The 12885-nt window shown below is 49.7% G+C and overlaps 1 protein-coding gene across 7 annotated transcripts in view; it reads right to left on the bottom strand.

Annotated features, from left to right (window-relative positions):
- Nucleotides 1–12885, bottom strand: part of Csmd2 (CUB and Sushi multiple domains 2) — a 569993-nt gene that overhangs the window by 49274 nt on the left and 507834 nt on the right. For all 7 annotated transcript variants that reach the window (XR_010066645.1, XR_010066640.1, XR_010066641.1 and 4 more), the window contains 5 exons: nucleotides 11792–11872; nucleotides 11255–11368; nucleotides 9184–9372; nucleotides 6881–7027; nucleotides 2412–2600 (listed from right to left, as the gene is read on the bottom strand). Coding sequence is in view for 1 of the 7 variants with exons in the window: in XM_063288624.1 (XP_063144694.1) it covers nucleotides 2412–2600; nucleotides 6881–7027; nucleotides 9184–9372; nucleotides 11255–11368; nucleotides 11792–11872 (720 nt within the window). In the remaining 6 variants the exon portion in view is untranslated. The remainder of the gene's footprint in view (nucleotides 1–2411; nucleotides 2601–6880; nucleotides 7028–9183; nucleotides 9373–11254; nucleotides 11369–11791; nucleotides 11873–12885) is intronic.

Here is a 12885-nt window from a genome sequence, read left to right as displayed (position 1 = left end):
CACACACACGAGCACTCATGTGCACACATACACACACATACACACACACATACACATGGGAACTCATGTGCATGCACACACACAGACGGGAACTCATGTGCATGCACACACACACACATGCACTCATGTGCACGCACACACACACACAGACACACACACACGAGCACTCATGTGCACGCACACCTGCATGCACGGGGATGTCGGAGGAAAGCCTGCAGGGATTGGTTCTCTTCATCTACCATGGGGATCACGTGGGTCAAACTCAGCTTGTCAGGCTCAGTGGCAAGTGTCTGTATCCACTAAGCCATCTCTCTCACTGTCCCATAGAATTTAGGGTCTCTCCATGGGATGGGTGTCCATTCATCCCTGCTGTACACCCAGATTCAGGTTTTACTCATGGGAGAAACCTCACCGGCAAAGAAAGTTACACAAAATAATGGAACTCACCCAACTGCTTCCTAGCTTTTACTTTTAAATACAATCAAATGTTACTGCACAGTGGAAGAAAACCAGCCGTGCTCAACATTAGACCAGACACCTTGGGGGTGGGGCATGAAAAACGCCATTCGGAAACAGAGCTAATTCAGGAAAGGGGAGCTATGGGGTCACTGAACTCGTCGGTTGGTGGTATCTTGAGAGGAATAGGTGGCATAGGACATCCAGGAAATGGGAACAGAGCTCTCTGAAGGAAGACAACGAAGGAAGGGCTCCTTCGAACTGTCAAACAGATAACAAGATGCCAGAAATCATGAATAACGAAGGTCCCAGAATAAAGACCCAAGAGACAGACGGAAAACAAGCAAAAAAGGACTAAAATGGAAAGGATCCGTCTGTGAGATCCAACATCCAACTGTTCAGAGCTCTGGAAAGAGAGCAGAGAGTGGAATTATCCTACGTGAACACTTCCGGAAGCTGAAGACAGACACAAGTCTTCAGGTTGAAAAGGAACAAAGGGAGCACAAAGGGAGCCATTGTGGGGTAGAGGGAAACCGAGTGAAGAATGGGAATCGGTCTGACCTCAGACTTCCCATCGCCCGCATCAGCAATCCAAAGAAAATTGAATAAAGCCTTCAGACTAGCGGATGGAATTATTCATAATCTAGAATTTAATTTAAGCTAGTCACCCTAACAAGCACACGAGGGCAAGACTGCCACACTGAGAGACTCGGAAATCCTAGCTGGGAAGTTTACTTGAGGGTCTTCTCCACCAAAACCAACATGCAAACCACGGCATTTACATGGGAAACGAAGGACTTCGAATAAATGGGGTGTCCAGGTGGCGCCTCAGACATGTGCAGCAGCATGGCAGTGAGCTGATATATTAATGGGCGGGTCGCAGAAAAAAAGAAAGAAAGAAAGAAAGAAGGGAAGAAAGAAAGAAAGAGAGAAAGAAAGGGAGGAAGGAAGGAAGGAAGAAAGCAAGAAAGCAAGAAAGAAGAGTTTGAATACCCGATACCACCTTAAATCACTGTCCTCACGGCCATGAGTCTAAAGCCCAGGCCTCCTTCCTTCCGATCCAGATAAGCTGTGGTGGAAGACCAGCCCACCGTGGTGGCCAGCAATGATATCCGACTCTGCTAAGTTTTCCAGAATTTCCAGAGACTCTGGACTAGGACTCCATTTCTAGTCTGGAAGTGTATTATTGCTTTATTTTAGCATGTATGTGTGTTCAGGTGGAAGCCAGAGGACAGCCTTAACTGTTGTCCCCTCAGGTACCATCTTAGATTCTCAGGCAGCGTCTTTCTTCTGCCTGGAGCTCACCCAGGAGGTCAGGCCCCTCAGAGCCTCTATCTCCACAGCAGTGGGGCCACAAGCACATGTGTATTTATAACCCTGGGCTTATCTCTTTGGGTTCTGCAAGATCAAACTCCGGTCCCATGCTTGCAAGGCAAGCACCTTACTGACTGGGCCATCACTCCAGCCTCTATGACTTCACTTTTTATTAGTGTTTATTGAATTATATGAAGCAAGATATTTCATCAGGACAGGAACATACATTCTTATTAGCGGAGAGCATTCAGAAATTCTAAGAGGCGACGCGTGGGAACTGAATGAGACATTTCAGGGGTCTGCTTGACTCGTTTGCTTCAGGAGCTAACCCCCACGCCCCCTGCCTTGGGAATTCTTAGCGGCTAGGAAGAGGCAGGTCCCTTCTTACCACCTTCTAACACCCCAGTATAGAACTTACTCTTCTGGTCACTTCCTGTCTCATCACTATCTCTCCCGTGGTGCTGGAAACAGAGCCCATTCATCCGTCATACCCAGAGATGGAGATGTACAGACCCTCAGTAAATGTCTGCTGAGGGAATGCTCTGTCACCAAACCCTGGGAGACTCACACGTGGCCTAAGACCAGCCCGAGGTGACTTGGAGCTGAGCCACCTGGTTGCTACTTCAGTCCCCGCTGCTCACCTTGACAGAGAGGAATGGCCTCACTCCATAGGTGGTAGCCTTGGGGGTGCCGTGTACAGATGGCCATGCTGTGTCCCACCAAACGGTAGCCTGTGTTGCAGCCGAAGTGGATGGAGCCGCCCGGCTGGGTGGTTGTCTGGCCCAGGATGAAGCCATGGAGCGGAGCCTTAGGCAGGCTGCAGTAGGGGGCTGAGGAAGGAGAGGAGGCTTAGTGGAGGAGGGCTCATGTATTACTGTGGAGCAGGCAGGCTGAACCCCTACCTGGCCGCTTCCCCCATCGTATTTCCTTTACCATTGGCAAGTTCTCTGCTATTTACGAAGGCCCGAGTGGTTGACGCTGAACGCCAGTTAAGTAAAGCCAGAACAAGATCAAACAAAACAAATCAAAACAAAAGGTAACTAAAAACTACAACAACCACCTGCTCTGTGAGCTGTGACGGCCCCTTCTCTGCCTGAGCACAGCCCAGGCTGCTTTCAAAGCCCTTGCAACCGCAGGCAACTTTGTAAAGCAGGGCCCAGTGGGACGGGTTTCCTAAATACGTGACACCACCAGGCATCAGCTTTTGTGACTTAGGACAAATCACCGAAGCTCGTTTAGTTCTGGTTTCCTCCCTGCAATAAGTGCTCCCCGCTGACAGGTGCTCCCTTCCCTCCATAGATGCTCCCCACTCTGACAGGTGCTCCCCTCCCTCATAGGTGCTCCCCATTCTGACAGGTGCTCCCCTCCCTCCATAGGTGCTCCCCACTCTGACAGGTGCTCCCCTCCCTCATAGGTACTCCCCTCATTCATAGGTGCTTCCCTCCCTCATAGATGCTCCCATCCCTCAATAGGTGCTCCCACTCTTACAGGTGCTCCCCACCCTCATAGATGCCCACATGATGTTAAAAAAGAGGCAGCATCTGCTAAGCATCCCAGCACAGTGTGGGTCACTTAGTGCCCAAAAAATGGTTGCTCTCTGTTGTTCTGTTGTGCTGCAGACACCAAGGGTCTAGGATATACACTTCCCTCCAGGGCTTATTCCCTGTCCCTCCAGCGTATGAGTTAACATATTTCATCCATCTATCCAGTAAACGGTTCTCAGGAGTCCTTTAAGTGCCAGCTGCTGTTCCAGTGCTGGGGATACAATAGCTAGGGAAGGTAGAGAAAAGTCCCAGATGAGGAGAACTCACACCCCAGACCCTGCCAGGGGCCCTTAGGTTGTGTGAGAGTCGTCACTGACAACTTGGCAAGGTCTAGATTAACCTAGGAGACAGCTCTCTGGGCACGGGCGGGAGGGAGTTCCTACACTGCATGAGTTGAGGTGGGAAGTCCGCTCTAAATGCAGGCAGCAGCCGCCCATGGGTGGCTAGGCTGAATAAACAGGATAAAGTGAACTGAGAGCCAGCATCCCTCTCTCCCTGCTTACCGACTGTGGCTACAGTGTGCCTGGGCACCTCAGGCTCCTCCAGATACCATCACCTTCCCATCCCTGTGACAAGTAACATCCTGACATGCTGTATCCTCACACCACAGGCCAAGACAAAGATAAGCCACTTCCTCCGTAAGTTGACTTTGTCTGGTCTTTTATCAAAGCAATGAGAAAAATGACCAATTCTGATTGGTTCTGTGTGGTTGTGGGAAGGATGACCCAGGGGCTTCCCATCATGCCTGCCTCCATTTGTCTGAGCATCTCTGCCCTGGCTTTCCAGGGAGACAGGGATGAGTGGATTGGGGACCAGGCCCCATCCTCACACACTCTCACAGAGAAGCCTTGGCCTTCCTGTCTGAAGACCATGACTCTGTACAGGCAGAAATGGTGTTTTAAAGATGCATGTTCTCCAGCCATTGTCTCTGTCATGCACAACTTGAACCTATGTACCACCTTCAGCCCGGAATGGAGAATCCCAGATATAGAACACACATAGTCACTGGGAAAGACACAGGTGTACATTACACACGTCTGCTGTATCTTAATTATTAAGTACTAATTGCCATACTGTGTAATGAATTTCTTTTCTACATGGCTTAAGTGCTGTAATTACAACCGACTCATTACTTCTAAACATATCAGTCTCTAAGCAGAAAGGCAAAGGGAAGTCTGTGAGAGCTCTTAGCTCCAAATTTAGAAGCGGGGGGTAGGGAACTGCCATCTTCCCTCCACGGGAGCAGCCACCAGGAACACCGCCCTGAACTCCCCTGATCTTGGGGTTTCTTTTTCATTTTGAGGAAGTGGAGGCCCAAACAGTTAAGTGTTTGGTCAAGCAACCCTTTTGCCAGCAAGTAGCAGGACAGACACTGATCATGGGGTCATGATGTCATCTTTTCCCCAACCCTGGGCACCTGGGAGAGGAGAGTGGGGCTGGGATCTACACAGGAAGTGAATGTTGAGAGAGTAAAGGCAGAGCTCCCCTCACTTCATCTGGGTAGTTCTCATACTACATGGTTTTTAGAACGTCCCTGGGTCCACATAGTGTGGACTGGTCTTGCAATGAGGAGACCCACATGGAGATATGGACAAATGTTTCTTCAGGCAGAACTTGATGACATCTCTCCTGACCTCTGTGTGTGTGTGTGTGTGTGTGTGTGTGTGTGTGGTTTCAGTGTACGCAAGTACAGGTATGTGTGACCACGTGTGTATGTGTTTCAGTGTATGCAGGTGTGTGTGCACATCATGTGTGGGTCTGTGTGTTTGAGTGTATGCAGGAATGAGTGCACATGTGTGTGTAAATGTGTTTCAGTGTATGCAGGTATGTATGCACATGTTTGTGTACCTGTGTTTCAGTGTATGCAGGTGTGTGTGCACATGTGTGTGTATATATGTTTCAGTGTATGCAGGTATGTATGTACATCATGTGTGTGTCTGTGTGTTTCAGTGTATACAAGTATGTACACATGTGTGTGTACATGTGTTTCAGTGCATGCAGGTGTGTGCGCACATGTTTTTGTAACTGTGTTTCAGTGCATGCAGGTGTGTGCGCACATGTGTGTGGAGGAGGTGGAGGTCAACTCAGATGTCATTCATGATGTTGTCCACCTTAGTTTCTTGAGACATAGTCACTCATTGCATCCTGGGGCTCACTGGTTAGGCTAAGCTGGCTGGCTAGAATGCTCCAGGAATCCTCCTGCCTCTGCTTCTGTAGGGTGGGATTACTAGTGCTGCCACCATAGCAGCCAGCTGGCTTCTTAGAGGTGCTGGGGTTGGATTCTGGTCCTTGTGATTATGTGGCAAGCACCTTACTGACTGAGCTATATTCCTGGCTCCCTGCGACCACTATTCTTTAAAACTTCACCTAATCCTTGTCTGGCATGCAGGTGTGTGATGGGATTCCCACGATCTGCAGGCATTCCTTGCAGCCCTGCCAGCAATTCACTGGATGGCCCTTCAAAGCAGGCACCAAGGTTTCAGCTTGTCAAGCAGATCCATGGTGCCCACAGAGAGAGTTCAGAGAAAGTCTCCTTTCTTCATATAATTGTATCCCAGGGGAATTTTTATCAAAGGCCTGGCCTTTGATCTGACCATGCCCAGACAATATGGCCTTGCAAAAGAGAAAAAAAGAAAGGAAGGAAGAAAGAAACAAGAACTTCTGTCAATTGCAGCAACGTATATGGAGGGGGAGGACATAATGTTAAGTTAGTGAGTCATGGAAAGACAAATCCGTGTGTTCTCGTTCATGTGTGAAAGCGAGGGCAAGTCAATTTTACACAAATAGAGAGAGAGTGTGACAGGGGTCACCAGAGCTTGGGACCAGTAGGAGGCAGGCAGGATTGAATGAGATTAGTTATTGGCCACAAAAATAGAAAGGACTAAGTTCCGATATTTTGCAGCACAGATGAGCAGCTGTAGTTCATGAAGAACTGAGTATACATTCCCACTGGTAGAAGAATGGATTTCAACAGTCCCCAGCATGAGGACATAAACTTCTTTGAGGAGATAAGTGTGCTAATTTGATCACCACGGTTGTCTATATGCACCAGAATGTCATGTACACAAGTGTGTCCAGTTGGCATCTGTTAGTGAAAGAGTAATAATGAAAGAGATCTGGCTTGTAGAACAGTAGAGTGTTTCCTCTGCTCCCTACCCTATGTGATTGTATGTCTTAGTCAGCCAGCCAGCCGGCCAGTCAGTCAGTCAGTCAGTCAGTCAGTCAGTCAGTCAAAGGACTTATAGCAATATCTCCCAAATGGCCAAGGGGCTAGTCTGATCTCATATTGAGTAGTTACAATCCTGGAGACACAGAGTGGGAGTATGAGAAGAAAGGGGTGTGGCTAGAGGTGGGGGAGGAGCCTGGACATGAAGAAGTAGGAGACTCCTCTTGTCTAGCCTAGGCAGTGTCAGATGAGGGAAACAGAGCAGGAGCAGCCCTACCTACACAAGGGAGGTTGCCATTTTGGTGAGGAGATGGACCATGGCGTCTTTAGCTGCTTCAGGTGAGACTCTTAAGGGCTTCAGCTCCGAGGCCTTTCTCGGGGGTACTTGTGACCTACTCACCTGAATACCGAATCTTAAAACCCTTCCGGTTATAGGCGTGGTCAGATGACCAGCGCAGGTACACAGAGTTGCTGGAGCTGGTGACAATCAGGGGGGCCGAGTAATTCCCACTGAGAGCTTTCAGCAGAGGACTTTGTCCTGAGGGACCTTGGGTGAGAAAGACACAGGGTTATAGGCCATTCTAGGTCTAGAGGGAGGTGTGAGTACAGATGGCTATGCAACTTTGCATCCGGTGGCCTTGCTGAAGGACTGACTCTCTTTGGCTCATCCCTATCTGAAGCAGTGCTCTGGGGTCAGGCCGTGAGATGAAATCTATTTGCTGGTTGCCTGGGTCAAGAAGGTAGATGATGGGAGAGATGGTTTTCAAACCGGGACCCTCTTCTAATTTCTCTTATGCGTGCTAAAAATAGCATGGTGCCCGCCATACAGAAATTCTGTTTATTGAACAGCTATGAATAGAGAGCCACAGAGCCAGAGGAAAGGGTTGGCACTCGGGGTTAGAAGTGAGAACACTTTCAACATGCCTCCTCCTTTGGGCTCTCCAGGAAGGGGCAGTCCCCTATTTCCTACCTTAAATGTCTGGATTGAGTCTCAGGGCTCTGGTCTAAGGAGCGCAATATAAATCTGGGAAACTCATAACCCAGGATTTATAGTCCTGGGGAAGGCTGTGAGCGAAGGTTCCAATACACTGTTGAGACAGTTCTTGGAAGCTTGGGAGAGTAATGGACTACATTTAACAAAGTAGCGCCATTTGAGCTGCTGCGGCAAACTGGGGAGGAATGGGGATCCCGAAGTGAGGAGAAGCAACACACTTGAACAGTTCTATCATGAGGGAAATAAAACAACCCTCCTGCTTGATAGCTTTCTCCTTGGGAAGGCCTGGGGAGATTCTTTGTGGCTGATGAAACCAGGCTCCTCGGGAGTAAGGGGGATGAGAAGACGCTGGGACACAGAGGTCAGGGGGAAACAGGAGGTCACGGGCTGAAGCAAGAGCGTCACAATTGGGAGTGGGTAGCAAGGCTGGGTCGGTAGCTGGAAGGACGGAGCCTAGGGACCCAGGGATGGCCCACAGACTGCCATTACCCCTAAGGGCAAGCCAGCTGGGCAGTCAAAAAGAGCAAATAAAATAGTATGAATTCATGAGCAAAGCAGCCACCGGAAGGGAAGAGAGCAGCCGCGGAGGGAAAGAGTCAACTGTCTGTCCATCTTACAGACTCAAGCCAGGTCTCACAGCCCCTTCATTCAGAAGTTTGGCTAAAGGAGAGGCTGGGTCTTCCTCTCCCCGAAAAGGACCCCAGAAACTGACATCGGTTGTATATAGCTGTTCTCTTGACCGACCCACCACAGTTCACTTGTATAGATAAACACTGGACACACGAGAACAGCCGAGGTTATTAAAGACTCCGGATACAGGATGTGGAATGATGCTGACACCTGGGCATCCCAATCCAACCACGGCTGTTCTGTTGGGCAGCAGCAGATGAGAGGCCATTTCTACCCCAGGGTGCACGTTTAATCAAAGATCCTCAGGTAGCAAACCACCTGTGGCATTTACCAGGGCAGATGGGCATAGTCCTGGTTACTTGAAATGCGGTTGTGGATCCGCAATGTGCTCTTCCCCAGGTTGTCAGGAAGGGGGAGAAGAAGCAGTTTGCATGGGCGTGAGGTAGGCAACAGTGTACGTTCATGGCTATGTCCCAGGGCTCTGTTAAGAAGCCTGACTTTTATCATGATACAGTGAGAGGAGATGAAGGATCCGGGCATCCTGCAGAATGCAGCATCTTGGTTCTTTAAATAGGATTTTTTTTTAAAAAAAATCACTGGGACAATTAATAGAGATATCTTAGCTACTTTCATATGCTCCAGAGGAGAGGAGATAAAATCCTACAAAGTTTTCTATGGTATTTTGAGGGTTCCTTGGTTTGGGACATGCTGAGATGTTTTCTCTAGACCCAACAGCAAATGATAGCACCTCTCGTCCCAACACTAGAGAAGCAGTATGGAGTTTGGGACACCTTCTTGGGTTTTGGAGGAAGCCTACTCTTCACAAGGGGCTACTGCTGGGACCCACATATTGGCTGGTATTCAGGGATTCAGGCTGATATTCAGACCTAGACTTCTAAGCGATCGGCAGCCACATGAATTCAATTCAATTCTCAGGTCTTGGGTTTCTATGGTAGAGGTAGACATTAGGTAGTATCTTCAGAACGTTCTGATTGGAAAATGAAGCTCAAATAACCCCAGGGGCTGGGAGAAAGCTGTTGTAGCTATAGCTGGAACGGCGTGGCCTTTGAGGGACTCACCGTCAAAGATTTCAAACTCATCATATTGCTTCTCGCTGAGGAAGTACTCCACCGTGATAGAGACATTGTACTCTGGCTCCACTCTCACCAGCCAGGAGCAGGTCTGGAACTGTGGGTAGCTTCCGGGATAGCTCTGGCTAAGGATCACACCAGTGGAGTCTGTCAGAAGCTCATTGGTTGGGCAGTGCACTGGGAGAGAGAGAGAGAGGTACTATGTACATGGCATAGAGACACAACAGGGCTGGGATATCAGCTTGTCCTTGGAGTAGAACTGTCACTGCCAAGGCGCACAGGTCCTCACATTTACCATTGTACTGACCCATGGCAGGAGGTAACTTAAGTTTCCATGTTAACATGACAGTGTTATGGGAAGTCACAGCAGGTCAGTTGGTTCAAATCACTTCCTAGCTTGGATGTGGGTGCTATCTGGATTTGAGGTAGATGAGGGGAAGTGTCTGTCTGTCTGTCTGTCTGTCTGTCTGTCAGTCTGTCTGTCTGTCAGTCTGTCAGTCAGTCAGTCTGTCTGTCTGTCTATTTATGCAACAGTTTGGCCTCCTATACCCAAAGAATCACTCCACAAAATGGGTTTAGTCTGTACAAAGGTAGAAGAGTGCAGAAGTAAGCCACAGATCATATGTCAAACACACCTGAACTCAGAGCCCAACTCTAAATCTAGGAGCAGGAGGAGAACACAGGCACTCGCAACCTGTCTGGCCCCCAATAAATTATTCCCTTTCAGTGTGAAAGCTTTTCCAACACAAGCAAGGAGTCCCTCCCTCAGAGGATGGTTGTATCATAGAAAACATTATGCTACACTACTTCAAACCACGTATAGAGAGTCTGTAGCACAATGTCTCAACACAGCACAGTGATGGTGGTGGTAACGGAGGAGCAGAGAGACCAGCAGGGTTGGCTGTATCCAGATTCATAGCATTAAGGTGGTTAAAGAAAACATTGTTGTCCCAATGAAGACTGTGTGAACCACTAAAAGGGAGAAATAGCAGGAGGAGAAGAAGCAAGAAGGGGTAGGGATGGAGGAGGGAAAGAAGCAGGAGGAGAAGGAGGTGGAGGAGCAGCAGGAGAAGCAGCAGGAGGAGCATCAGAAGGAGGAGGAGGATCAGGAGGAGGAGGTGGAGGAAGAGGAGCAGGAGGAGAAGGAGGAGGAGGATTAGGAGGATGAGAATCAGGAGGAGCATCAGGAGGAGGAGGAGGTGGAGGAAGAGGAGCAGGAGGAGGAGAAACAGGAGAAGGACTAGGGTGAGGAGAAACAGGAGGAGGGACAGGAGAAAGACCTATGACATAACACAAGGGGAGGGAAGAGGCTGGTACAGAGGAGCCCTGTGCACCCCAGGCACTGGGGAGGTGCTCTGTCCCAGAACACAGGGACGTGCCACAACAGTCTGCATGGAACAACTTCCTGGGTAATGCTCTTCTCTTTGCTTGGCAGAGGTTGAGGCAAGCTTCAAGGACTGAGTCAGCTTCCTCCGGGCCCCTGGTAGCTGTTCAAGTTTTCCAACCCCACAGCAGTCCGGGAGGGTCAGATGTCATCTTCACATGCTTAAAGCCATCGGCCCTCCAACTCCTCACAAAAGCCCACAGCCTAAGATCAACCACTGTCCTCAGTTTACAGGGTTATTACCAGCTCTGTGTTTCCTTGGGTGCTATGGGGTGGGGAAGGGTTGGGTTTGGACTGAGCTGGGGTAACCTGGTAACATGCGTTCATCTTTTCCAGGCACTGCGTCGGGATGCGGGCAGCTGAGGTCTGGGGTTACAGGGTCACACACACAGGATGTTGGGTACATCTACACCCCAGCAACAGGGTGACATTCCAATTTTTCCATGCCAACACTCAGTATCCAACTACAGAGAATGCCCAGGTAAGAAACAGGACCCTTCTACTGCCTCCAGCTCAGAACAGGTGGGGTCCTTGCAAAGGCTCTCGTTCACTCTGACTCCATAACTCATCCATCAGACACCATTGACATGGGGTTCTCTTTTTATTGGGCGGGAACTGAGCAGAGAGCTGGGGATAGGAAGAGGGCTCTGTCGGGGTGCCAGTCAGTGTAATTACCTTCACATATTGGGGGTGGGCCTTCGAACTGCAGGTAGGTTCCCAGCTTGCAGGTGAGGATTTCACTCCCCACTAAGGTAAAGCCTGGAAGGCACCTGTAGCGGACGATGTCACCTGTCAAGAGAGACGGTCAGAGGCATCCCCTGGAGCAGTCTGATTCACAAGGGTTGGCATCCTTAGGACCTCAAACCCACGTCCCTGGAAGGTAACCGCACATGGGCTCCATGCTGTCCCCATGACCCAGACAACTGCTTCCCTCCCCAGCTCAGTCTGGCTACTTCCTAAGAAATTCTAGGCTATCTTAAAGCTTTTGAACAGCAGAGGGAAGCCATGCTTCCAGCTCCTCTTTCTGGGGCTGGATGAAGGAAGAGGGTTTGTTTTTTGGGGTGCACTTGGCTGATAGAACACTGCTAGCCCCGTGGTCTGGGCCTCTGTTTCCCTCTACATAGATACAGTCATCACCCTAGTCCCCATAGCCTCCTGGGTCTTCTCACTCAGCTACCCTGGTTTGAGATCCCTGGCATTTGGCAGTGGTACCTATGTTGAATTCTTCGTTCTCTGTGACCACTTCAGCATTGGGAAGGATGGTCGGGGGAGGACACTTGGTGAGTGGATAAGCTAGAAAGACAGAAAGACACAGGTCAGGGGCAATATGTCACTCCTGGGCCTTGGACCAGTTCCTAACAATCTCTTACCTCATTCGTTCACCTAGCAGATGTGTGTTTGGTTTTGTTGAATTGGCACAAGGTCTTATGATGTAGCCCAGGCTGCCCTGAGCTTACTGTGTAGGCAAGGATAATCCTTAACACCAGAGCCTCCCTGCCTCAGCTTCCCAAGTGCCAAGATTACAGGCGCTCGCCACCATGTCTGGTTTACGTGGTGCTGGCGACTGATCTGGGGCTCTGTATATCTTAGGTGAGCGCTCTGCCAACTGAGGTGCACCCGCAGCCATTCACGCGACAGACGTGCATTCGTCGAGTGTTTATTTCTACGCAGGGCCAGTTCAGCCACACGCTCTTTGGCTTCGCTTCAGTCGTCAGGTTTTGGTAGAAAACCCAAGGAGTATGGGTCAACAGCAGTAATGAAGGAAGGAAGGGCTGCATGGCAGACCCATCACTCATCAAGGCATGGTCGCTTTGACATACAGTTGCTTTAAGAGACACAGCAGCCAGGGCGGACCCTAATGGCTATAGCCTGGGCCCCCAGTCTTCTGCAGGTACAGGAAGAATGTGTTAATAAGGGGACCTCTGTGCACCTTGTCTGCTCAGCTGCTGGGTTCAAACAGGCTATGGTTTTGGGTTGTAATCCTTGTTTCTTCTCCAGTGCCTGAGCCATGTACTCCTCAGAGTAAAGTCTTATTTTAAATCAGCCATCCTCTTGGGCTGGAGTTATTAAAGGGCCTGTTTACCCGAAGTACCTGCCATATCAAAACTAGCAGTCAGTATTCACATCTAACGGGATCCAAGAAGCATCCAGTGATGTCACTGGCCTGAGGGCGGGGTGGGGAGGAGCACGGCTGGGGACGTTCTCCATGCAGGGACAGTTCTGCATTCTAGCCCTCTAAATCCCCCAGCGCTGACCCTGCAGTGTGTTTCTCCTGTGAGCTGGTGATTAGATAACGAGGTAAAGTT

This window comes from Rattus norvegicus, chromosome 5 (genome assembly GCF_036323735.1).
Source record: "Rattus norvegicus strain BN/NHsdMcwi chromosome 5, GRCr8, whole genome shotgun sequence".
NCBI classification, from domain to species: Eukaryota; Metazoa; Chordata; class Mammalia; order Rodentia; family Muridae; genus Rattus; species Rattus norvegicus.
Note: the sequence above shows the minus strand (reverse complement) of the source record. Positions and strands in the feature narration are given on the sequence as shown.